The sequence below is a fragment of the Silurus meridionalis genome, chromosome 10 (assembly GCF_014805685.1).
Source record: "Silurus meridionalis isolate SWU-2019-XX chromosome 10, ASM1480568v1, whole genome shotgun sequence".
Taxonomy (NCBI): domain Eukaryota; kingdom Metazoa; phylum Chordata; class Actinopteri; order Siluriformes; family Siluridae; genus Silurus; species Silurus meridionalis.
Window position 1 is genome coordinate 19,023,668 of NC_060893.1, and position 27,858 is coordinate 19,051,525.

Sequence of the window (27,858 nt, forward strand, 5' to 3'; positions counted from 1 at the left end):
TAACACCCTGAAACTGAGTTACAGTACAGAGGACAGGGTCATACAGAGGTTTTCCAAGATGGGTTCCACTTCGAACAGCCCTCGCAAGAGAAAGAAATCGAGTTCTCGTGCTGTGTGTCAGGTGCAGAAACTGGCTTCAAAAAACAGACACGAGTGCTGCAGCATTGCTTTAGAGGTTGCAGAAGCGAAAGGTCTGCTTAAAAGGTCCGTTAAAATCACTAATGACCTGTTTTTCGCTTCAGACCAAGGCTACATTTCTCTGTTAGTTTTTACTAGATCTTAGTGCTGCTTTCAACACTATAAATCACGATCTTCTCCTAGAATGCTTACAAAATTACATCGGCATTCAGGGACAGGCATTAAGCTGGTTTAAATCCTACCTGTCTAATCATTAGCATTTTGTAGACTTAAATGGAGAGCTATCCAGGTTATTGCAAGTAAATTATGGCGTGCCACAAGGTTCAGTTCTAGGACCCCTGCTTTTCACAATATACATGCTTCTCTTAGGAAATATTATTAGAAGGCATGGGATTAGCTTCCACTGTTGCGTTGATGATACCCAGCTAAATATCTCATAAAAAACAGACAATACAGCTTAATTGAGAGTGTGTTAAAGAACTAAAAGACTGGATGACTCATAACTTTCTATTATTAAATTCGGATAAGACGGAGATTTTGCTCATCGGCCCAAACACCAGTACAAAGAAGCTCCAGAATTTCAACCTGCATTTAGACGGATGTTCTGTAACTATTAGTTCAACAGTAAAAGACCTGGGAGTTATTTTAGACACCAACTTGTCTTTTAAAAATCATATCAACCATGTTACAAAAACAGCCTTCTTTCATCTTAGAAATTTTGCTAAGCTGAGAAACATGTTACCTAAATCTGATGAAGAGAAGCTCGTCCATGCGTTCATGTTCTCACAAGGCCGAGAAAATATGACCATATAACCCCAATCTTATCGTCCCTACACTGGCTACCTGTTAAGTTTCGACTACAAACTACTGCTTCTTACTTACAAAACACTAAGTGGTTTAGCTCCCAATTATCTTTCCAGTCTTCTAACACGCTACAATCCGTCACGCTCCCTGAGATCTCAAAACTCCGGAATTCTAGTAGTTTCTAGAATAGCAAAGTCCACTAAAGATGGTGGAGCATTTTCACATTTAGCTCCTAAACTTTGGTATAGTCTTCCTGACAGTGTTCGTGGCTCAGACACACTCTCCCAGTTTAAATGCAGATTAAAAACGTATCTTTTTAGCAAAGCCTACACATAACACACATCACATGATAACCTTGTGCTCCAGAACATCTGATCACATGCACATTATTAACTTGTGCTGCTAATATCATGAACAGCAGCTACGCTAATTCCTCTCCACTGCTTCTCTTTCTCTACCCATCCTGTGGCATCCTGAGGTTGCTCCAGCCCCAGTCACGTCCCACCTTATGAAGATTGTGGAGAAGTAGATGCCGACCCCGCAAACATCACGAACCATCTGGAGACGTATCAGTGCCAATTGGAGTTTTGACATTTGACCTCTTTGAGTGTTTAAAGGCTCTGGCATGGAGAAGCTGGTGTTGGATCTAAAATGATCGCAAATGTTGAGCCATTTTATGAGTTGCTTAGTAGCTCTTAGTTTTATAACCACAAAAGACTGTATAAGACTGTAGAAAGAACATTACTCATAATCTTACATTCCAGTGCTCATGTATTTCTCACTCTCCTGTATTCTGTATTGCTTAAAGACCATGATCACAGTCTTGATGTCACCCAAATGAGGATGGGGTTCCATTTTGAGTCTGGTTCCTCTCAAGGTTTCTTCCTCATAACATATAAGGGAGTTTTTCCTTGCCACAGTCGCCACGGCTGCTCATCAGGGATAAATATACACCATTCACCTTAACTGTTGATTTCTGTAAAGCTGCTTTGAGACAATGTCGGTTTTAAAAAGCGCTATAGAAATAAACTTGACCTTTTTGCTTACAGTCAAGCATGGTGGTGGTATCATCATGGTCTGGGGCTGCAACAGTGCTGCTCATACTTGGGAGCTGTGGTTCAATGAGGGAAACATGGATTTCAACATGTACTCTGACATTCTGAAGCAGAACACAATGCCCTCTTTTCAGAAACTGGGCTAAATGGCAGATTTCATAATAACGCTTCAAAACACACCATCAAGATGACAACTGCCTTGATAAAGAGGAAGGTGATGGAGTGGCCAAGTAAGTTTTCAGACCTAAACCTTATTAAGCATCTGTGGAGCATCCTCAAGCAGAGGGTGGAGAAGCGCCATGTGTCCAACATTCAGCAGCTCCGTAATGTCATTATGGAGGCATGGAAGAGGATCCCAAAAACAACCTGTGCAGCTCGGATGAATTCCATAACCAGGAGGATTAAGACAGTGCATGATAGCAGTTTGGACACCGTTTTGACATGTTCACTTAGGTTGTACTCACATTAGTTGCCAGCTATTTTGAGAGTAATGGCTGTATGTTGAGTTATTTTCAGAGGACAGTAAATCCAAACTGCTATACAAGCTGCACATTTACTACTCTAAAATATATCCAAGTTTAATTACTACTGTATATTATTGTATCTTCAGAACATTTACCAAAATGGTTGCTAAATAGTGAGTGGTGTGCTAACTTTTGTGAGATACTGTACCCACACACACACACACACACACACACACACACATAACAGAGAAACAAGACATTTGGGGCAACACACTACTTAATTATTGATTGATTATTACAACAGCATGGAAGTGAGTGAACTTAATCTTATTTCATCTAATGGTATGTTAATGTGCAACAGTTACAATACATATTTATTATGATTATTATAAATCTGATATATCAGGATATATATATATATATATATATATATGGTTATATTCTCTATAATGTTCCATTTTACTGCTGAATAAATTTGATGACTAATCTACAAAGTAATGGAGTTTATGCATACAGTCCATGTTTTGCTACAGTGTTCAGTTCAGCTTCTATATTCAGAAATAGCCAAATGACATCATGTAACTTTAGCAGCAAGCACCTAACTGCTATACAAGTGTTACTACTCCTAATATAACACATTTTTTATTTTTATAGATTTGTTACTTGAGAAGATATACTAAAGGTACTCTCACTTTGTGAGATACTATATGTGTGTGTGTGTGTGTGTGTGTGTGTGTGTGTGTGTGTGTGTTCGAATAATTTGTGACAGTAACGATTTTTACAAACAAACACAGGCTCTCACATCTGGTCCTGAAGACCCTCTTTTCCTGCACATTTTAGTGTTTTCCACACTTCAACACACCTGATTCAACTATCATCAACTATCATCAGTGAATTAATATCTCTTCCTGAGTTGAAGTGGTTGAGTTAGAACAGCAAAACAGTAAGCTTTACAGGACATAACCAGGATGTGTGTAACCCAGGACAGGGTTGGGAACCTGTTTAGTAACATTGCTTGGTTTACATGATATCTGTTTAGAAAAGGAACTGCCTAAAAGACGTAAGTGTTTGCCTACAATACAGCACACATAAACAACGTTGCTTTAAAGCTCAGTACTGCGCAACATAATGTGACCATTAGGCCAAAAATATCAAAAAGTACAGTGTTGTCTGAATGCATATGAAGTCTGGACAGAATGTGTAATCATACATCTTGTACTTTAAACAGATGCTTTTTTTTTTTACAGAAAAGAGCCTTTATAAGAGAGATTGCAATGGTAAAAAGAAAATAAGAAAAAGAAATAGGAATATAAAGTAAAGGACAAACACATAATTTCTCCAATACATGTGAAACCACACATCTCAGAACTCACATCCTCAAAATACTGACTAAAAATACTGTCACAATTAAAGACTGATAAAAGAGTCATGATCATGTTCACCTCTAAGAAAGAACCGTATGTATGTATGTATGTATGTATGTATGTATGTATGTATGTATGTATGTATGTATATATATATATATATATATATATATATATATATATATATATATATATATGTATGTATGTATGTATGTATGAATATATATATATATATATATATATATATATATATATATATATATATATATATATATATATATGTATGTATGTATGTATGCATGTATGTATGTATGTATGTATGTATGAATATATATATGTATGTATGTATGTATGAATATATATGTATGAATATATGTATGTATGTATGTATGTATGAATATATATATATGTATGTATGTATGTATGTATGTATGTATGTATGTATGAATATATATGTATGTATGTATGTATGAATATATGTATGTATGAATATATGTATGTATGTATGTATGTATGTATGTATGTATGTATGTATGTATGAATATATGTATGTATGTATGTATGTATGTATGTATGTATGTATGAATATATGTATGTATGTATGTATGTATGTATGTATGTATGTATGTATGTATGAATGCATGTTTGTATGGGTTTTAGCCTTGTACAGGTTCAAATGATCCAAAAATAATTTCAAAACCGATAAAATAAAAATAAAAAAACATTTCTTATACAAAAGTCTTATACAGAGCAACTTACAATTTTGCCATTTGATTAAGTGAATGACAATTTATGCAATCTATGAGGAAATTTAACATGAACAGTCCACCAATACGCATATTTTAGAACATGGGAATAGGTCAAGAACCCAAAAAACCACACATAAGAAACCAACAGTAAACAGACCAACAAAAAAGGTGCTTCAACAGAAATAAATATAGAGCACTTGTCCACATAATCTAAATAAATCATAAGAATCAGACAAAACCCGATGTTAAAAGAGGCACCAGCAAGGGGAGACAAAACTCACAGGGAGATGATGGACATCATGCTGATGTTTCTCACACATCCACTCAAACACAGTGCGGTCTAGTGGGAGAGAAGGGGAAGTATGTTAGCACGTGTTGGATCTGCTACATACATCTTTAACTGAAACGCTAAAAAATCCAGTATGTGAGTCAGACGATATGGATCACTCTCTTTTTATTCAGACTACCATTTCCTCTCACTCTTTAATGTCTAAGTTCGGGGGTGAGTTGAGCCTCCTTATAGTCTGGTCATGACTTTATAACATTTCTAAAGAATGTCAATAGAAACTAGGCGCAGGTTTGATGTCATTCGCTTGTACCTTTTGAACACGTATAATACCAGCTAAAGTTTTGAAACCTTGCTTGGAACCGATCTTTTATTCTAGTTCATATTAAGTGTCATAAAAACAAATAAAATAGCAGTTACATAACTGTTAAATAATAAAAAAGTTAAACAAGTGTTCCAAAGAAGACATTAAATGTAAGTATTCAAGTTCACTCACATACCTACTAAATTAGATCCTTTTTAAAGAATTAAGACGCCTAAGATTTTACAATGTTAAAAAGAAGATTCACAAAAGATTATGCAAAACAATTTGCTTTTTGCCACTGAATTCAGCAGATTATTTAAACAGGACTAAAGCACTGTGTTTTATCATGTAATTATGAGAAAAAGGAGTACTGAGAATTACTGTATTACATCTTTAATTTCAATACATTATATTAAATATTAAATATTAAAATACATTAATATTCCTCTAAAAACGTTAATGGTTCAAACACAAATAAATAATGTTTTCAAGCAAAGTCCATAATCTTCAACTTCAACTCCATCAATCAAGTTTATTGATTACAATTAGAGATGGTTCTCTTTAAAGCAGGGTTTTTTTTGCACTCGCTTAAAATACTTTTAAATGAATTTAACTGGGATCTTTTTTTTTTTTTTACAAATTAAGATTTGTAAACAAAATTAACCAAGTAGTTACTAAAAAAGAATGAGTAATGCTACAAATGCATTTCATTTTAAGACTCGTGGTCTTGGTTTGCCCTGAAAGCTTCATATCGATCTGTTCATAAGGAAAAGTTCCTACTTGTATCTCTATATGTGCCTGTTTAGAACATGTTGTCTGTTCTTTTACTTAATCATGTTTTATTTATAAAATCAATATTTATAACATTTATATTTTCGTTACACTTGATAAATATAGTCTGGGCCATTCCATGACAGGGTACAAGATTGTGGGAAATAAATCAGTAATCAGTAATAATAATTAAAACTGATTCTTAATTAAGGCTTGAAGTTAAAAATATATTAAATTCCATGTTTCCATTTTCAGGAAATTTACTACTGAATTTTCATAAACAACTTTCAGAGAAAGGTTTGCAAGAGGTACAAAGTTAAAAGAAGTCAAGAAAACGACATCTGCAGTGTCAGAAGCCTTAACGGAAAATCCCCAGCAGGAAAAGTATCACTTAATTATGACGAATAGACTCTAGGTGCAAGGACTTTCTGATGTTTTGAAATGCGAGAACCTGAACATCAGTTGAATCTGTGCAAGTAGTCAAAACTATTTTCTGACATCTAACAGAGGACAGGTCAACTAACTCCCTTTGGGATCCACTATAGTACTCTCTGAACACTAATAGACTGTCTAATCTACTGCCAAACTTCTGAACATGAACGAATGATCTCAAGACAAATGGAGAACAAATTGTGCGATGATAAAAGACTTTGGTTTGAATTAGTTCTGATTATTTTTTCATTTTTAATGGTACTTTAATGTCGTGTTTTGTTATACATTTCAGAGATTCTTGTCTAACTTGTGGGATTTTAGCAGATGCTTATATTTTATTATTTCAAAAAAAGCTTCGTTTAAAAAAAAAAGAAGAAGAAGCTATTATTCAAACTATTCAAGAGTTTAAATAAATGTTAGCATGCTGAGATATTAGCACTGAAAAAACATACATGTTAAACATACTAATTAATAAAGAATAAATCATAAATATTTATTAATTAATTTAAAATACATTTGACTTAAATGTGAAGCTCATTTACATTTTTAAATAAACTATTTTTTCAAAAACAAATAAAAAAACAATTGCATTTTACTTAATAAGCAATTTTTTTTATTCTCATTATTTTATGTCAACAATCACTACAAGCTCAAAATAAATGATTTAAAGCCATGGTTGTGGCTACATGTAATGCAGTACCTTGACTTCCAGTTCAAGGCCACTGTAAGCTGTAGCTCCTTAAAATAATGTGTATAATTTGAAACGAATGTCATATACGAGATGTGAGAAACACACAGCAGAACAGATGGGGCACTTGAGAATGTGTCATTGATAGTGGGAGGATCTATACTACTTTTATCATGTGAAATCATTTATAACAATACATATTAACATTCATATCAGTAAATTAGCAGCAAGAACCTGCACTACAGGGGTTTAAGCCTATGAATATGTAATGCAATTACCAATAAGCAATTCGGTGTTAGTTATGTTTATTTAAAAATAATAATATTAATTTACATTTGAATATTATAGAGATGGGCTATTCGTTGTCTCAAAATATTTAATAATCACCTAATGTCAGGTTATGTATACATAGGCATAATAGCTTTAGTGGCAGGATCATTGTACTTTTGGGTTTTTGGACATCTTAAGCAACCTTATTTCAAAAATTTAATCTAGCGATTGACCGAGGAAGTTTGTGAGCAGATGATAGTGAATGTCTTGCACATAATATGGCTCCCCAGCTCACATCACAGCTGCTGAGTTTTTTAAATGGGAGGTAGATTCACCGAGTGAGCACCATCGTTAAAACCCATACTGCACTTTCATTGAGCTATGTTTTTAATAATCTTAATATAAATCTCACTTCATTGGACGATTTACAAGAAACTAAATAATTTCTATATTCTTTGCTTTAACTTAACTAGCTCTATCTTTTAATAGCATTATTGGATTAATTTTTGTAACAGCAGCTCATTTCAGCTTTGACATAAATAACAGCTTTATATTTATACTTTTGTTTTAATACAATTGTGTATCATTTCTATAGTAACAACTCAATCAAAGGAACTTTAATTTAGTCGAAGGACACTTAAACATAAGCTTTAATATTTCATAAATCTTACCACTCTATAACAGTCAGCAAGTTTTTCTAAATCTTTAGGATCATCTTTAAGACAGAGGAATTTGTGCTTCTCTGTGTCTCAGTCATTTCAAGAGGGACAGAGGCTGGTGACTCTTTATAGATGCTGCAATTGGGAACACAAGCTGACGCGTCTCTGTGATGTTTTAAAGTATTAAATAGAACTTTAAAAAGTTAAAATGGATGATTTGTTAAATAATTTATGATAATATTAATTTTGTGGAGCAAGTAGAAGGACAGACTCCAGGTCCTGAATAGACTGCTATAAAAATGATAGAATGAGGGCACTAAAATGAAACCTATTATGTTACAGTCAGAACTAGAAAATTATTTGACAATTTTTTTTAATATTATTCTGTTATGATATTAGATATCTATTGATAACGATCTAATATAACATCACACCAACCATGAAAAATATTGTAATTAAGCATCTTTTAATTCTAACACGTTCGGACATGCAAATGATTAGAAGGATGGTTATATTCGATATTAGATTGTGAAGTCATTCATCCACTTTCGACTATTATTTTAGCTTTATTGCATCTTTTCCCTGAAAAGATTTGGTAACCATTAAAAAGAAAGGAGAATTGCTATTTGATGAGATTTGATTTTCTTCTGGCTAATGGCTGTGGTTAAAACACTACCTAAAGTATTGCAGAATGTGTTTTATTTGTTGCACGAGCATGAACTAAAACATGTCTATAATAGACAAGGTCAAATGTGGGTTCTCAGGGAGCAAGTATATTGAATATTGTGATAAGGATGTGGATGCCGTTGTGTCTGGAAGTTGCAGGATAACAGCGGATACGCAGGTGAAGAGGCGGAAACACACCAGTCTAGGTTCCAGTAAGCCAGACCAATTTAGATAAGACCCATCGGACCATTTCAGTTCTCAGACCCGAGAATATCCTCTGCAGGTCACCAAGGAGGAAGTTTTCAAGAACTCTTATCCCCTTGTTTTATCTGCTGCTGGAAGCGCGCTGTTGAAAGACAAACTCTGAGACCCAACTGCGCTCGAACGGGGATGTCGCATCCGACGCATTTAGTGTCCACAGTTACTATACCCCATTTTATACAAAAACTAATATCAAATTAAGACATATATATATATATATATATATATATATATATATATATATATATATATATATATATATATATAGGCACGCATTTCTAATTTGAATAATAATAATATAATGCGTGGACCTTACTTTCTTTTTTACCATTCCTCAACCACACCCTCTCTAAAAGAAAACCCTGTCCATAAATCATCCTGAGAGAAACCAGCTTTCCATAAGCTTAGGCGAGTTTACATTATTTCGCCAATTATTGCAGCGGTGGCCTGCAGGACTGCTCACTCTTCACTGCACCCAAAAGCGCTGGCGTTCATTCATCAGCCACGGGGCAGATCTTCTCCTAAAAACACTATAAACACGCAGCCGGAGACACGACGGGACCATTTACACTGCGTACAGCGCCAACCGGGGGAGATAAAAACAAACGATAATGCTGTCTGTCTGCCGTGAGGAATTACAGCTCTCTCTCTCTCTCTCTCTCTCTCTCTCTCTCTCTCTCTCTCTCTCTCTCGGAGCGTGCCAAGCTTCTTGCTTTCACACCCGGGCCAAAAACTGCCGGAGACTGTGTTTAGCCCAGAGGAACTGGACATAAATTTAGCATCGGGTTTGTTTATACATTTTTCCATTAGAATTTTAAAGAATTCGGCTTGTGTCATTTCTAGGCTTTTTAGATCTAATGATTATTACATTCAGTTGCATTCAATCTCCAGTTTTATTCAAGAATAGAAGTAAACCTGGACATTATACATTACAATCTTTTAGGAAAAACATGTTTCTTATTCTGGAAAAGGTGTCAAGGCAGAAGCATTCAGACCTGGGGATCCAAACTGGACATTAAGAGGTTTTACTTCCCCTTAATGTTACACACCTGATTCAACTGCTCATCATTAAGCACTTAAGATCTGTGCTCTGTGTGCTGAGGATAAGGACTGGGGGCTATATCCAAAATCAGCCATTAACATTATATACTGTATATATTTAGGCACCATGCTGCTGTTAAATGTAGACAAGAAGGTTTTATGTGGGATATAACTGACCTGACCTTTATAACTGGGCTGCTGCTGGGTGGATGTGGGTGGCTGCTGGTTTGTTGTCATTTGTTATCACATACCGATAACAGTCAGTGACACCGCGATCTGTCGGTGAAAGACAGTTGAGTTTGTTGGTGCAGGTTTCAGGTTCCAGCACACTAGCACACAGAATCTTCTCAACCCCCAAGTTTCCCTGGAATAAATACAATAAAATGTATTTTTTTTAAAGAAATCCTTTGTGTTAATAGTTCACACATTACTTAACATAATACTTTAATGTATAATACTGTTCTCTACACCATATGTTTAGTCCCATTTTGGTAAGAACTCTCCTTTGAGTGCAGAAAAGACCCTAAGTTCTAATCGCTATACTATATTATACTATACTATACTATTCTATACTATACTATACTATACTATACTATACTATACTATACTATACTATACTATAACATGACATGACATGACATGACATGACATAACATAACATAACATAGCATAGCATAGCATAACATAACATAACATAACATAACATAACATAACATAGCATAACATAACATAGCATAACATAACATAACATAACATAACATAACATAACATAACATAACATAACATAACATAACATAACATAACTGTGACCAGAGATTTTCTCATTTATATCCTTTAATTGTAATGAGAAATATGCTGCTTTAATTAAAAGCAAGCATCTGGAAGTGGGCATGTACTATACTATACTATACTCTACTCTATTATACTATACTATACTATACTATACTATACTATACTATACTATACTATACTATATTATACTATACTATACTATACTATACCATACTATACTATACTACTATACTATACTACACTACACTACACTATACTATACTATACTATACTATACTATACTATACTATACCATACTATACTATACTATGCTATACTATACTATACTATACTATACTATACTATACCATAACTATACTATATTACACTATACTATACTATACTATATTACTCTATACTATACTATACTATACTGCACTATACTATACTATACTATACTATACTATACTATACTATACTATATTACACTATACTATACTATACTATATTACACTATACTATACTATACTATACCATACCATACCATACTATACTATACCTATACTATACTATACTATACTATACTATACTATACCATAACTATACTATATTACACTATACTATACTATACTATATTACTCTATACTATACTATACTATACTGCACTATACTATACTATATACTATACTATACTATACTATACTATACTATATTACACTATACCATACTATACTATATTACACTACACTACACTATACTATACTATACTATACTATACTATACTATACTATACTGCACTATACTATACTATACTATACTATACTATACCATAACTATACTATATTACACTATACCATACTATACTATATTACTCTATACTATACTATACTATACTGCACTATACTATACTATACTATACTATACTATACTATACTATACTATACTATATTACACTATACTATATTACACTATACTATACTACTATACTATATTACACTATACTATACTATACTATATTACTATACTATACTATACTATATTACACTATACTATACTATACTATACTATACTATACTATGCAGCAAGAGAAATAAATGAAATGTTATCTATCAGATAACTATCAATAAAAATCTTTGAATAACAAACAAACAAAGAAAAAACAAAGCAATCTGTCACATAGGGGGTAAATCAACTGATCAGTTCATGTGTATACATTTACTTTGTGTTTCTTGCACAGAATTCGTCTCAGCCAATCAGACCCCGTATACCTTATTACGCGCGAGTCCCTCCTTTTTTACTCCAGGCTCTCACCCCTCTGCCCCACAGAACCCGTGAAAGAGATGTTTCAGGGGTCGATCTGAACTATTTGTGCTCCGGGGAAATTGAACGTGGGGAAATATCGCGGTGTCTTTATGCATTAAAGTCGCAGCGCGTCATCCTGATAAATGACAACAGGGACCCTCGCGTGGGGTTGAACACGACCTGTTGCGACGATGGCGATGTTCTCGAGCCAAATGTCTTCCACTCCCTTCTCAGTCCGGGACATTTTAAACCTGGAACAGAACCACGAGGACATGGTCTCGTTGGAAATGTCGCTCCCCACTTCGTCTTGCATGATGTTCAAACCGGAGCCGTTCGTGGACGCGGTGAACGGAGCCGCGCTTTTCGCTCCTGGTGACGAGCAGGAGCATAAAGGTGACAGGAGCACATCTGTGGACTTTAGTCCTGCCTTTTATGGAAAGAGTTTCTTAGAAATGGATCTAGCCAAAGACGCAAAGCCAGACGACACGCTTGACTCCAAGGAAAGAAAAGGTGATATTGAATGAGAAATATATTTTGATATGCTTAATAGGTCACAAATGTTAAATAAAATATTTTGGTCAGCTGTGAAAAGTTGGATGGATTTAGTAGTTGTTGAACACTATCATTTATTCAAAAGAAAGAAAAAACAGTACGAATAAACCATTATCATTATTATAATAATAATGATTATAATGTTTGTTGTTTGTTGTTACTATTATCAATGTTATTATTATTATTATTATTATTATTATTATTATTATATATATATATATATATATATATATATATATATATATATATATATATACATATATATATATATATATATATATATATATATATATATATATATATATATATATATATATATATACATTTTTTTTTTTTTTTTTGTTCAAAGTCTTAGTCCAGATGATTCAGTGAACCTGGTCAATCCCAGACGTTGGATTTTGATCTGCACCACGGAAATGTGTTTATATCTGTAATCATTATTTCTTGTCAGAGAGTTTTACACTGTTATGATTTACTCCAAGTGAACATTTGCGCGCGATTTATAATCTTTTCCAGAAGGCTCATCCAAACAATTTGACGAATGACAAAAGGAGAGTGTTTCTTTTTTTTTTTTTTGCACTCTCAGCACTTCTGCACGCAGACTGTCCAGTTTCACAAAATATCATCCCTCATTATTAAATCCACCCGCTGAAGCATCACATACAGTCTTTTACATAAACTACTCTCTTCTTTTTAAAGTACTGTGGGGCCCATAGTGGTCTTCTTTTAACATCAGATCAGTGCTGAAGGTCTTCACGGGCATCTTAAAGAACAGCAACATCTTACTGTGTTCAATGAACACCTGAATGAATACAGAAGTAAAATAAATAAACGAATTATTTTGTGTGTATGCTCATATTTAGTGTGTATGTGCTTTATATTAATTTAGATATTTATTAAATGTGTTTATAATGTGTGTGTTATGTAATTATTTAGATTCTGGCAAATTATGGGTTTAGGGGATATTTTCTTTTTTCAGTGTCTGAGACATGCAACATCAGTGCACCATTCCGATAAATCAGTCACTCCACAAATCAACCAATTAATCAATCAATTAATCAATCAACTGTGTCATTTCAGAGAAGGTGCGCTCACCGGAGCAGAGGCAGAAACCGGATGAGGCAGAGCGCCCCGGGCAGCGGAAGCGTCGAAAGCCGCGCGTGCTGTTTTCGCAGGCGCAGGTGTACGAGCTCGAGCGGCGCTTCAAGCAGCAGAAGTACCTCTCGGCGCCCGAGCGAGATCACCTGGCGCACGTGCTCAAGCTGACGTCCACGCAGGTGAAAATCTGGTTCCAGAACAGGCGCTACAAGTGCAAGCGGCAGCGCCAGGACCAGACGCTCGAGATGGTGGGCGCGGGCCCGCCGAGGCGCGTGTCTGTGCCAGTGCTCGTGCGCGACGGCAAGCGCTGCCTGGGAGACGCCGCTTACGGAACCTCGTACAACGTGGGCATCAACCACTTCCCTTACAACGCTTACCACAGCTTCGGGAACGTGAACTTCCCGAGCGGCGGCAACACGAACTACACGTGCAACTACTCGGCGAGCGCAAACGTGCAGCCGGTGCAAACGTCACCGTCCAGCGGCGGTTACGTGAATTTCGGCGTTGGGGATCTGAATAACGTGCAGGCGCCGTTCCAGGCCGGCGGAGGAGTTTCCTCATTACACGGGATTCGGGCTTGGTGAAGCAGCAGCACTCTCCCGGACTTCATGCACAGGATATTAGTGGTGTCTTTAAGCAACAGTCAGACTGAACTGCGCGGAGAGTTCAAAACAAAACATTCTTACAGAAGGGGAATTTGTAAATTAGTGTGAATTAGTAAATTTCAATTAGAAATGCAGTTCTGTATGTGTGAATTTCCAAGCAAATCTATTAAATTCTGAGGCACGTGATCTAAATGTGTTCAATTCATTAACTGTAATTGAACAGAAATGCAGTTTGCATACACACAGGCCCTGTGTATTAATTTATTATTTTTATTGTTCTGTAACGGATACAGTTTCTTTTTAATACCTTGTTTAGAGACTCCAGAAGTCCCGTAACTCTGTTCCAGATTATATACACTCTCTCAAAGAAACGTGCCATCAGGAGCACATGGTTTGCTCTTAATAAGCTGTGTGTGCTTTAATTAGTTTATTAGACTAAAAGTCATCAGCGGGCTTTAATTGATAAATAAAATATTGTAAAGATCTTTGGATGAGTGATGATTCATGTGCAGAACTTGTTCATTTGATGGTACAGTTTGCTGCCTTTATATATGCAGGTTTCGAATAAGGTTTTAGAAGAAGCTTTAATTATCCAGTGAACATATGAAGTGTGTTTTTCTGCGTAACATATCCAACTTAACAGACAACAGCATACTTCATACTTTTTTCAGCAAAATGTAAAGCAATGTTTTATTTACCTCTACAAAACTGCAGACAGGGTCTTTTATTTGTGCTTTTTTTTAGTTTGTTTTTTTTTACAATAAAACATAAAACACACACACACAAACACACACACACACACACACACACACACACACACACACACACACACACACACATTATCAGCAGAAGTAATATTGGAGTGAAAGTCGCGAATCAAAATCAAAATCAATCATTTGCAAACGTTGATTACAACATATGCATGTTTTATCGTACGACTAATTATTGTTATTATTATTAATATTATTATTATTATTTATTATTAATAATATTATTATATATTGGTGTTCAATTATTAAAAAAATGGCAAAAGTGAAGTAAACTATGTGCATCTAATAACAAGAGTAACGGAAAATTGTGTTTATCTTTATGGTTTCTATATATATATATATATATATATATATATATATATATATATATATATATATATGGCTTATAATATATGATATATATTAATAATAAATATCATATTATAATTTTTTCTTTTCTTTTTCTTGCGCAATGTTTTTTTTTTCATTGCGATGTCCAGATAAAGTACATTTTCCGTGACTCTTGATTATTAGAGGCACATAGTTGACTTTACTTTGGCATATTTTCACAATTGAACACCAATATATATAATAATATATGGAAATTTTATTGTAGGGTTGGACACTTTTGCAATCTGGACACAGTCTACAGTGAATACAAATAATACCTGAGCAGTTTGTTCAGAAATTATCAATTTCGGGGGAAAAAACAACATATGACATTAAAAATAAAAAAATAAATAGAGTGTCTGTGGTTAAAAGCCTGTTTAAGACACACTGTGGGGATGTGATTTTCACAAAGCGGATTTTCGTGATATTAGGTTACTGTAGAAACAGGTCAGTAGTTGCTCAATAATTTAATTATAGACATATAGGACAGGAAGTCTTTTATATCTTATTAGGAATGAAATCATAGTCATTTTATTGTCATTTTATTAGTGTATATTGTAATGGAATGAGAGGATGCTGTACAGAATGAGAAAACTCTATGGTGATGTTGCCTTTGAGATTTGTGTTGTGCATCAACAATATTAACACAAATGCACACAATCGTACCATCTATACTTGTGCTATGAAATCTGCTTTGTTAACAAATGCGCTGCGTGTTTTTTATTTTATCTTTTTCAACGCATTTAACTTGAACGATGAAACGTGAAAAACACCAATTCCGGAAATCCAAACCCATCAACAGTGTGAGTGTATGGTATTTTTTTTCTTCTCTATCATGTTTTCGCTCTTTTAATAATGTTGATTTGGGTGACCACTGAAAGCGGACCCACATTTGAAAAGTGATAAAATGACACAGTATTTGTCGATACAGTCTGCTGCCAGTACAAATGTTTCGATACAGGACATTTCTGGATCTGTAATCTAAAATAAATCTTTTTTTTCAACGTGAAAATGGAATGATAAATTATTAGTAGTAGTAGTAGTTTTTCACATTTAAAAGAATGTGTTTTCAATGTACATTTCTAATACAGACTAGCCACTACTAGTTCATTACTATTATTCTATTATTATTAGTAGAAGTAGTATTCTTCTAATATTATAATATCTATTATTATAATTGTCGTTGTTATTATTATTATTATTATTATTATTATTATTATTATTATTATTATTATTATCAGCAGAAGTAATATTGCAGTGAAAGTCGCGAATCGTTTGCAAACGTTGATTACAAACATATGCATGTTTTATCGTACGACTAATTATTATTATTATTATTATTATTATTATTATTATTATTATTATTATTATTATTATCACATGGTGCTTTTTATTACCCTAAAACTCTGCGTCGCAAATTTCTCCTTTATACTATAAATATGTTCTCTTTGGTTTACCCAATAATAATAATAATAATAATAATAATAATAATAATAATAATAATAATAATAATAATAATAATAATAACGACAATTATAATAATAGTAATAATAATAATAATAACAATAATAATAATAATAATAATAATAACAATATTTATAATAATAATAATAATGATAATAATAATAATAATAATAGTAATAGTAATAATAATAACAATATTTATAATAATAATAATAATAATAATAATAATAATAATAATAATAATAATAATAATAACAACAACAATAATAATAATAATAATAATAATAATAATAATAATAATAATAATAATAGATTTCTAAAATCCGTGTCTGGGATTAATAAAATTAATAATAAAAAAAGAGAAACTCAGTGCTCACTTTCCCGGACAGACTTATTCATTGTGTTTAGAGTCCGTCTTCAGTCTTTTCTAGAGCTCATTACAGACTTTCATTCAGTAATGTGTGGGTGGCACTGACAGCTTTATAGCTCCTTTAGGAATTGACTATCAGTCCCTGGGTAAGAAACAAACCAAAAAAAAAACCATGGAACCGGCAAAGCGCCAAAAAAGACAAATCAGCGGCCGGCAAATATTTATTTGAAAGTGGGAGAGCATTAACATGTTTGGTGGATCGGGTGAAGCTGCTGTGACAGCTCTTCCTGTTTAAGCGCCATGACCCACACACACACACACACACACACACGCACGCACACACACACACACACACACACACACTGGTGTGTTATCATTTCACTGACTGAGTGCTGCAATTAAAGGAAATATATCAACACTTCATCCTGCATTTGCATTCAATACAGTAGGACATTCGTTATTCATATTAAATAAATGATAACTTGTGATTTAGTTTTGTCATTAGATTTAATGTTAATCATTATATATCATTATAATTATAATAATAAAAAGTTTTGTATAATAACCTCCTCACTGATTACCAACCCTGGTCCTGAAATAAATACATGGAGGTTCTGAGGTACCAAGCCTGGAGATGTGTGAACTTCATGAACATAGCTCACACAATGTCAGAGTTGACTGACAGACCAAAAGTGTTGTGCTTAATGTTTAAAAAGGCCCAATTTGCTTAACATGGAGACAAAGGAGACAGGGCGGTGACGTTTACGGCCAGAGAAAAGGACAGACAGAATAGCAGCCACTTCACATGAGTAAGCGATGATCCTTATTCAAATCTCTAAACACGTCAGGAGACACTCGTGTGTTTGCACACTCGAGCACAAACTCTGCACACATAAACAAACGAAGGCCTGCATGTAAAACTGAATGACTACTCTAAATGTACAAAATGGCAGCCGGATTTCTGGGCCCTGCCCAAATGAGAATGTTTGGAGGGGACGAACGAGGGAGGGCGACGGAAAGGTCACACAGGCAACGACGGGCCACCGGCTCTCCTAGGCGTTGAAAAGAACAAGGCAGATAACATGGCTACACAAGCCTAAAAATAACAGGCCTTGTCTTGCTCTTCCAATGGAAAAAAGAAAAGAAAAAGCGAGGGAGGAAATAAAGAAAGAAAGGTGGGAGAGAGAGAGAGAGAGAGAGAGAGAGAGAGAGAGAGAGAGAGAGAGAAGGAGAATGTGGATAGTGGTGATGGTGGGGGTTAATAATCAGCTCTTCCGACTCTTATCGGAGAAAGGACAGAGCTGCATGCCTCTTTATCAGCACCGTTAAGATTGTGTCCTGGGCTTTTTTGAGCTTTTCTTCTCCTGTCGTTCTGCACAACTGGCAGCTCCACACTACACAGGATGGAGTTTAATTCAGTTGAAGTTGTCACACTGTAGATGTTCATCTGACAGCATGCAGCATTCAGTATCTGGAAAAAACAAGAGGCAAAAACTATTTTTTTAACATGTGCTTTGATTTCATTATTTGTTTGTATCGGCTTTAACACACAAAACACACCTATACACTGCCTGACTGTAGGACATAACCACCCATGCCTTGAACGACCATGTCATAACTCATTTGCTTTGCTTGACTTAAAATGAACCTTAAAATAGATTAATCTCTTTCTGGGAATGAAATAATGACATGCACTTCATAGTTTAATAGTAAAAAAAAATATCTAAAACATAAAAAGTCAGGCCACTGTTTTCGCTGTGTGAATTTCCATGCAGAAGTTAGTTAAAGCATGCTATAAACAACCTCACAACCTTCACACAAGACCTTATGAAGATTCCTACAATTCTTTTGACACTTACATAAATTAACATATCTTGCCCAAAGTATACCGATATGGGTTACATACAAGAAAGTGCCCAGAAGTGCCCCTGCCACTCAGAGAAGTCTGTATGTGCACAGCTGCCTGTTAAGAGTGTTTACTGTATATTTAAATTATTCTTTATTATAGAAACAGCTCGAGTGCCTGAGCTGGCCATCTTATTAAAGAATTCCCAGATGGCTTCATCAACAATGATCTCTTGTTTGGAAAAACTCTCATAACACTTGAAATAAAATAAAATGAAAACCTGAAAAGTAATGTGCTGTATATGCTGAAGGGCACACATGCACATTTGTCTTGCTATTTTATTATTTATGCTACACCTGAACATTACTCTAACCTTAGTATCCTTTCAGCTAAAAAATGGCAGTTTTCAAAATGTCCTCACAAAGTCACACCTGCAAAAAGTATTGTTGTCGGGCAAACAAATTTGGATATCTTCAAAAAGTTAATTTATTTTAGGAATTCAATACAAAAAGTGAAAGTTGTACATTATATAGATTCATCACACACAGACTGATATATTTCAAGTGTTTATTTCTTTTAATTTTGATGATTTTTGGCTCACAATTAACAAAAACCTGCCAATTCATCTCCAAAAATGTGAATACTTCATAAGACCAATCAAAAACATTTTTAGTGAATTGTTGGTCTTCTGGAAAGTATGTTCTTTTACTGTATATAAACTCAATACTTGGTAGGGGCTCCTTTTGCTTTAATTATTGCCTCAATTCGGCATGGCATGGAGCTGATCAGTCTGTGGCACTGCTGAGGTGGTATGGAAGCCAAGGTTTCTTTTACTGTGTCCTTCAGCTTATTTGCCTTTTTTGGTCTCTTCTCATTTTCCACTTGACAATACCCCAAAAATTCTCTATAGGGTTCAGGTCTGGTGAGTTTGCTGGCCAGTCAAGCACAGCAACACCATGGTCATTTAACCAACTTTGGTGCTTTTGGCAGTGTGGAAAGGTGCCAAATCCTGCTGGAAAATGAAATCAGCATCTCAATAAAGCTGGTCAGCAGAGGTAAGTATGAAGTGCTTTAAAACTTCCTGGTAGACAGCTGTGCTGACCTTGGACTACATAAAACACAGTGGACCAGCAGATGAAATGACTCCCCAAACCACCACTGACTGTGCAAACTTTACACTGGACCTCAAGCAACTTGGATTCTGTGCCTCTTCTCTCTTCTTACAAACTCTGGGACCTTGATTTCTAAATGAAAAGCAAATTTTTCATTTGAAAAGATGACTTTGGCCCACTGAGCAACAGTCCAATCCTTTTTGTCCCTTGTCCAGGTAAGACACCTCTGGTTCAGGAGTGGTGGCTCTTAAAGCACTGACTCCTGCTGCAGTCCACTCTTTGTGAATCTCCCCAATTCTTGAATGGGCTTCATTTCACCTTTTTCTACCACATTATTTTCCTTCCATTCGACTTTCCATTAATGCACTGTATCCAAGCCCTCCATGGTCAGGGTGGTCAATGTCAATGGTGGTCTTCTGGACAACTGTCAAGTCAGCAGTCTTCCCCCATGATTGTGTAGCCTGAACCAGACTGAGACACCATTTAAAGGCTCAGGAAACATTTGCAGGTGTTTTGAGTTATTTAGCTAATCAAAGTGTGACACTACGAGTCTCCAATATTCAACTTTTTCACAATATTCACATTTTCTGTGGTACTGAATTTTGGGTTTTCATCAGCTGTAAGCCGTAATCATCAAAATTAAAAGAAATAAACATTTAAAATATATCAGTCTGTGTGTGATAAATCTATATCAGTGGTCCCCAACCCCCAGGCCGTGGACTGGCACCGGTCCGTGGGTGAATTGGTACTGAGCCGCATAGAAACAATACATAACATTATTTCTGTTTTATTAATTATCTGATTCTGAACGATGTTTTATTTTGGATATTTACCGTATTTTCTCCGCCACATCTGTCTATGACTCTTGATACGTGTCATGATGCCTCGGTCACATGTCTTACCTCCATCCTCTACCTTCTTAAAGGGGCTGCTCCGGCTGCTAACACATAATACATTACCGCTAAATTTAAACTCCCAAGCTAGCAAAATGAACAAACAACAACACAGTGGATTCACGTTTATTATATTTAGAAAATACCAGTTTTCATGCTGGTCGTTTCATTTTAATTTGTTGTATTTATCCGCCACACCTTAAAGGCCGGTCCGTGAAAATATTGTCTGATATTAAAGTGGTCCCTGGTGCCAAAAAGGTTGGGGATCACTGATTTATCTAATAAACAAGTTTCACTTTTTGTATTGATTTACTACAATAAATCAACTTTTTAATGATATTCTAATTTAATAAGCTGCACCTGTACACTATACTGCCAAAAGTAAATAAATTGTGTAACATCCATTTATTAATCCATAGGGTTGAATATGATGTTGTCCCACCCTTTGCAGCTATAATAGCTTCAACTCTTCTGGGAAGACTTTCCAAGTCAAGTCAAGAAGCTTTTATTGTCATTTAAACCATATATGCAGTACACAGTGAAATGAAATAACGTTCCTCCTGAACCCTGGTGCTACATAAACAACATAAAGCTACATAACAGAAAACACAGATTTAAGGACTAGTAAGTGTCCTCGCCACATAAAGTGCATCGTGTGCAACCTGCTGCAAACAGTGCAAGACAGACAGTACAAAGACAACACAAGACAGTGTAGGACAAATACACAACACACAAAATAGGGCCGCCAGTAAACCTGCTGTATATTACACAGTGCGGTGTGTAAACGAGTACAGAGTACAGGAGTGAACATAGTAATCAAACAAAATGTAAACAAAATGGTTTGTGCAAAAAAGCAATAGCAGCAGTAAAAAAAAAGATGTGCAAAAACAGCATGTAAACAGTTTGTAGTAATGAAGTGATATAATATGGGCATGGATGTGTGAAGTGAGTACGTTTGTGTGTTTGAGTCCGGGTTGTACAGATCAGCTGCACAGTTGAGTGTGTGTGTCATGTAAGTTTTTAGTTCAGTTCTGTGTTGAGAAGCCTAATGGCTTGGGGGAAAAAACTGTTGCACAGTCTGGATGTGACGGCCCGAATGCTTCCACAAGGTTTAGGAGTGTGTTAATGGGAATCTTTGACCATTCTTCCAGAAGTGCATTTGTGAGGTCAGACACTGATGTTGGACACGAAGGCCTGGATCGCAGTCTCCGCTCTAATTCATAATTCATAAAGGTGTTCTTTTGGGTTGAGGTCAAAACTGCAGGCCAGTCAAGTTCTTCCACTCCAAACTCATCCGTGTCTTTATGGACCTTGCTTTGTGCACTGGTGCACAGTCATGTTGGAACAGGAACCGCCATCCCCAAACTGTTCCCACAAAGTTGGGAGCATGAAATTGTCCCAAATGTCTTGGTATGCTTAAGCATTAAGAGTTCCTTTGACTGGAACTAAAGGGCCGAGCCCAACTCCTGAAAAACAACCCCACATCATGATCCCTCTCCACCAAACATTACACTTGGCACAATGCAGTCAGACAAGTACCGTTCTCCTGGAGGTCTGTAGCTACTGATTCTGCAGAAAGTCTTCACCTCTGTGCACTATGTGTCTCAGCATTCGCCGACCCGCTCTGTGATTTTACGTGGAGTTGCTGTCGTTCCCAATCGCTTCCTCTTTGTTATAATACCACTAACAGTTGAATGTGAAATATTTAGTAGTGAGGAAATTCCATTACTGGACTTATTGCACAGGTGGCATCCTATCACGGTACCCTGCTGGAATTCACTGAGCTCCTGAGATCGACCCATCTTTTACACGTTTGTAGAAGCAGTCTGCATGTCTATTTGCTTGATTTTATACACCTGTAACCATGAAGTGATTGGAACAACTGAATTCAAGGATTTGGATGGGTGAGTGAATACTTTTGGCAATATAGTGTATAAATAGAATGTGAATTACAAATTGAAAAACAGAAACCATGCAAAGACAATAACCCAGAGGCGTGAGGTAGTGCATCCCACTGACTAGTTTTAGTTTAAATGCCAATCAGTTCCTTAAAGCTTAAAAGCAACAGGAAATATTAAAAATCACATTACTGCATATATTGTATCAGTATATTAACGGCAGTGACATATCTGCACATACATCAGATTTGCATGAAATGCAGGACTTTTCAATATTTATTTTAGATCTGTATTTGATGTCAGTATTTGACAAAGGTTTTATTTCAGCTATAGATACAATTTCTTATATTCAAAGACAATTCTTTAGCGATAAGGACACAAAAAGTCATTTCAGACCGTTCCTGCACCATTGAGTGTTTTAAAACTAAAGCAACCACGCAGCTCTGGTTGACAGTAAGACTTTGTATTGAATGTGCAATTATGCATAATACAGGACTTATTCAGAACAACATAAAGATAACTGACAATTATTAGTCATTACTTCGTGGAATAAAAAATAGATTAAAATAAGCAACATAAAATAGCACAAGAGCAGAAGTTGGTCATCGGTCAGTCATTCACTGTACACTTTATAAAAGTTAAAGTGCATTTTCTTCCTGAAAACCACACTGATGTCTTTCCTTATACAGATTTAGGCAAGTGTTGGAATAAATATATAATTGATAATAATAGAATTGATGAACAAATCATCACTGAACAAACTATTTAGTTTAACATTAATTCAACTCTGTAACCGTAAAACTGGCACATGGAAACCCATTCCTGGATCCTGGTCGGATTATTCCGAGCGCTCAAGATCAAAGAAAAGGGAAAAGTCGTTTCTTTAGGATATACAGAACAGTGGCAAGAAAGAGTGCCAAGGCCAGGAAGATGAGCAGTTTGTCTGTCAGCTCACGTCGGTTATATTTTGTGATGAGTTTTCGTCCCAGTTGGATGGTCCCTGTCATTGCCTTAAAGTCTTCATTGGTTTCTTGAACGGTTCTTGATGATGTGGCTATAAAGAGAAAATGATTATTATTATTATTATTATTATTATTGGTCTCTGAATTAGAGGCAACTGTTGAGCACTTGATATCTGTGTGTGTGTGTGTGTGTGTGTGTGTGTGTGTGTGTGTGTGTGTGTGTGTGTGTGATGATCATGACAGTTGTAATCTAAAAATGCTGGGGCTTGTTTGGGGGCTTCAGTGCAGATCTCAGTAAAGGGAGCAATTCATGTAGTCTAATTGTAAATTCAAGAAAGAATTATCCAGGATCCTTTGCATCTTTTAGCTCTTAGAGTATGAAACAAAAATACAGTGGCTAGCAGCCAAACGCCTGGATAAACAAAAACAGGATTTACCCAGAGTGCTTATGGTCTCCTCGCTCTGCTTCACCTGCTGTGACATCATTCTACTGATGCTCATCAGGCTCTCGGTGATGTCGCTGGAGGTCTGAACCAGGCTCTCCTTTGTCACCTTTCTGAAAAGGAATCACCCAAGTAAAAAAAAATAAGTAAATAAAATGCACTACACTGATTCATAGCTGGTGTGGTGAGATTGTGAAACACCAACATTTGACCTTGTATTTCTTTAATCTTCAAATAAAAGCATCTCCAAAATGCAAATAAATTGTGGCCTGTTTAGATTTATTTTCTTATTAGTGTTTTAGGAGATTTAGGAGGTTTCCTGATATGGCTGATAAGAACAGCGTAATAAATGTGAAGTGTGCGTGAGAAGCACTTTTCGCTAAGCTGCTTTTAAATAATGTTTAAAAAATTATTAATTTTAACTTAAGTATTGACCATATTTCTTTTTATTAAACATGAACAGTGCCAATGTGAATGACCAAACGCCCTCTACTGACTAATGGCAGTATTACGGTTACATTTAAGAAGACAAACTCGCAGGATTTGCTTTTCCTTTTACATTTAGGGCATTTGGCAGACCATTATTTCAATTATTTACATAGCAGTTGTGGGTTAAAAGCCCAGAAGCGTCTGTCTTGGTGGTGCTGGGATTTGAACTTCGAATCAGAAGTTCTCTTCCCTGATTTAATTAACAATTTGGACGTATGGTATGAAAGGCTGCTGTATGATACCTCAGAGTACACTTCATTCAGACCTGCAGACCAATAAGTAAGGTTAGGGTTTAAACAAACAAACAAACAAACAATTCAATCAGTATTTAAAAAATAAATAAATAACAAGAATAACACACACAGAAACACCATTTGTTTGTCCTTTATTTAAATATAAATATGTTTTTTATATCCTATACAAAAAGTCAGTGCTTTTGATATGTCTCACACATAATCACCTCTGTCTTGCAGCCGTGTCACCTACACTCAACAAATCTTCTTTCTCCAGTTTATCAATTGCCAGATTGCTGGCCAGGTTGGCTTTCCTCCATGCTGTCTGGTTACTGCAAGGGCAAAAGATCTCGATTACAGAGAGAAAGTATTCACACCCCTGAACATTTCACTGATTATTACAGTCACGCACATAACCTATGACCAGAGCACTGATACATCAAAGTACAGTGTAAATCTGTGAATGTTCAGGATAGGGAGGAAAACGTCTTCACCTCAGCGTGCACACACACACACAGGTGCGTAAACAATAAGGCAGTTATTATCCGGTCGTCATAATCCTGACCTGAGCATCTGTTTCCGATGTGCCTCCACGTGTTTGAGCAAAGCCAGCTTGTCCGATTCTTTATCCTGCTCCTTCCCCATTTGCTCCAGATCCTGTAATGTGAGGTGTGAATGTTGAAACCACACAAAACAACACTCCTGTTCTCCAGAAAGAAACGTCTCTCTAAGTCACCTGGATCCTCTGGCGAAGACGGACAAATTTCTCCTTCACTGTACTGTTGAACTCTGTTAGTTTAGTGTGTGGCCCGGTGCATTCACTAATATCCTGAAACGGTGCAGAAAACACACAATTCATACACATAGATAGCAGAAAATCAGATACATACAAAAACTTTTTATAGGATCACATTTTAAACATTTAATGGTTTTACCCTCATTGCTAGAGAACAATGAGATCATCATCATCATCATCATTAACATCATTATTTTTCATTCTAAAAGACAGAGATTGGTACATCCCCAATTTCTAATAAGTTGGGAAAAAAAGTAAAATGCAAATAAAAACAGACGGCAGAGTTTTTTGCTGAAGAGTCCAGATGATGAAATGACCAGTAGGTACATCATAAAGCAAAAAATACAACAAAGAAGCCCCAGGACTGTTGACCAGCAAGAATCTTGGATCAGATCTAAACCAGACATTAGTTCCCAGACCTACAAAGACTGTTGTTAAAAGACGAGGAGATGCTATAGATTGTTAAACATGATCCTGTCCCAACTTTTTTGAGACGTGTTGCAGCACTTTTAAAATGACCTTTTTCCCCACTTAAAGTGGTACATTTTATCAGTATGAACAATTGCTATGTTTTCTTGGTTTTATTGTGAATACAAATTGGATTTAGGACATTTGCAAATCATTGCATTGTTTTTTTTTTTACTGTATTTCTGGAATCGGAGTTGTACTTTTTTTTTTTTTTTTTTAACGAAGAAATGTGTGCGTTTAGCTTTTTTTGTAGTTATGTTTTTTATGTGCATATGATAAATAATTACATTTGGAAAGATTTATACAAATATGTATGTATTTTTTATTATAGAAAAACAATACTTTTTTAATGTATTTTCCTTTGACAAAAGAAAGTCATATTCAGGAGTTGTTGTGTGAATTTTTTCTTTCATTCAAAATATATACGTTTTTCTTTTGTGATAGTTATAATGCAGATTATTATTAGTAGTAGTAGCATTTTTCATTCAATTTATGTACCTTTTTTTTTTATATTTTTGATAGTTATGGAACAGATTTTATAATAATTAGTTCTAATAAACTATAATTATTGTAGAATTGTTTTTTAATTATTATTATTGTTATTATTGTTATTAATCCCACTGTGTAACTGAGACATTTAACTTTTTCTATTAAAATGTATCTTTTTTCTTGCATTTCTTATTATTAGGTAACTCTCTGTGTGTGTGTGTGTGTGTGTGTGTGTGTGTGTGTGTGTGTGTGTGTGTGTGTGTGTGTGTGTGAAACAGAAAACAGAAAACAGCCATATTTACATGCACATTGAATTAAATAAACCCACAGTCTCCCTGAGATCACGTGTCACAGGCCTACCTGTATGAGAGCTTTAATTTCCAGATCATATTTGATGATCTCCTGCTCACAGATCCGTACGTGGACATCATCCATAACTGCTCTGTAAGCGGAAGTCCTCCTGTATGGAGACCGGGGCTGTATCCCAAAAACACCTTCTCTTAGAACTGTAGTTAACTACATAGGGTGTACAGATCTAGCGTCCTTCTCAGAGGTAGTGCACTCGTTGAGGATAGGGAAAGGTCCAGGGCGTTACAATGTGTACTGAAATGCGTGTCCCAAACCAAACGGTAGGCCGCCTACAATTAGTCGGTTTAAGTGCACTATTGAGTGCTTTAGGAAAGATAAAGCGGTTTGACACACAAACCGACAAACACCAGGCTCTTCGACGGAGACGAACTGTGAAGCTAGCAACAATAAAACAAAGAAAGAAACCCCGGAAGTAACGCGTTTTCCTTCAAAATATCAAAATATAAACTATAGAAATTATAGATCAAATTATATGTATTTTTGTCTTTCTTTCTTTCTTTCTTTCTTTCTTTCTTTCTTTCTTTCTTTCTTTCTCATCTGGACCATATCTTGTTCTCGGTTTGTCTTATTATTGACAATGTCCAGTTCAACTCAAGATTTACTTGGA

General features: G+C 35.3%; 2 protein-coding genes and 1 long non-coding RNA gene across 3 annotated transcripts; 1 reads left to right on the top strand and 2 right to left on the bottom strand.

Moving 5' to 3' along the window:
* Positions 1–4,470: 4,470 nt before the first annotated feature.
* LOC124392862 lies at positions 4,471–12,069 on the bottom strand. The gene is made up of 3 exons (XR_006927233.1): positions 11,992–12,069; positions 10,130–10,316; positions 4,471–4,914 (listed from the first exon to the last, which is right to left on the bottom strand). It is a non-coding gene; the product is annotated as an uncharacterized LOC124392862 (long non-coding RNA).
* nkx2.5 (NK2 homeobox 5) lies at positions 12,050–14,766 on the top strand. The gene is made up of 2 exons (XM_046860116.1): positions 12,050–12,535; positions 13,658–14,766. The coding sequence occupies exons 1-2, from the start codon at positions 12,217–12,219 to the stop codon at positions 14,257–14,259; spliced, it is 921 nt and encodes a 306-aa protein (XP_046716072.1). The 5' UTR covers positions 12,050–12,216; the 3' UTR covers positions 14,260–14,766.
* An 8,678-nt stretch (positions 14,767–23,444) lies between these two features.
* On the bottom strand, positions 23,445–27,601 carry bnip1a (BCL2 interacting protein 1a). Its single transcript, XM_046858649.1, has 6 exons — positions 27,243–27,601; positions 25,866–25,958; positions 25,695–25,786; positions 25,357–25,461; positions 24,402–24,520; positions 23,445–24,056 (listed from the first exon to the last, which is right to left on the bottom strand). The coding sequence occupies exons 1-6, from the start codon at positions 27,315–27,317 to the stop codon at positions 23,860–23,862; spliced, it is 681 nt and encodes a 226-aa protein (XP_046714605.1). The 5' UTR covers positions 27,318–27,601; the 3' UTR covers positions 23,445–23,859.
* Between the last annotated feature and the right edge of the window lie 257 nt (positions 27,602–27,858).

Bases quoted from the DNA above. Each gene is read 5' to 3' on its own strand.
- nkx2.5 (XM_046860116.1), top strand. From the start codon at position 12,217: ATGGCGATGTTCTCGAGCCAAATGTCTTCCACTCCCTTCTCAGTCCGG. The intron at 12,536-13,657 runs GTGATATTGAAT...GTGTCATTTCAG, and splicing joins TGACTCCAAGGAAAGAAAAG to AGAAGGTGCGCTCACCGGAG.
- bnip1a (XM_046858649.1), bottom strand. From the start codon at position 27,317: ATGGATGATGTCCACGTACGGATCTGTGAGCAGGAGATCATCAAATAT. The intron at 25,787-25,865 runs GTGACTTAGAGA...CTCACATTACAG, and splicing joins GTCTTCGCCAGAGGATCCAG to GATCTGGAGCAAATGGGGAA. The intron at 24,521-25,356 runs GTGATTATGTGT...ATTCCTTTTCAG, and splicing joins GACACGGCTGCAAGACAGAG to AAAGGTGACAAAGGAGAGCC.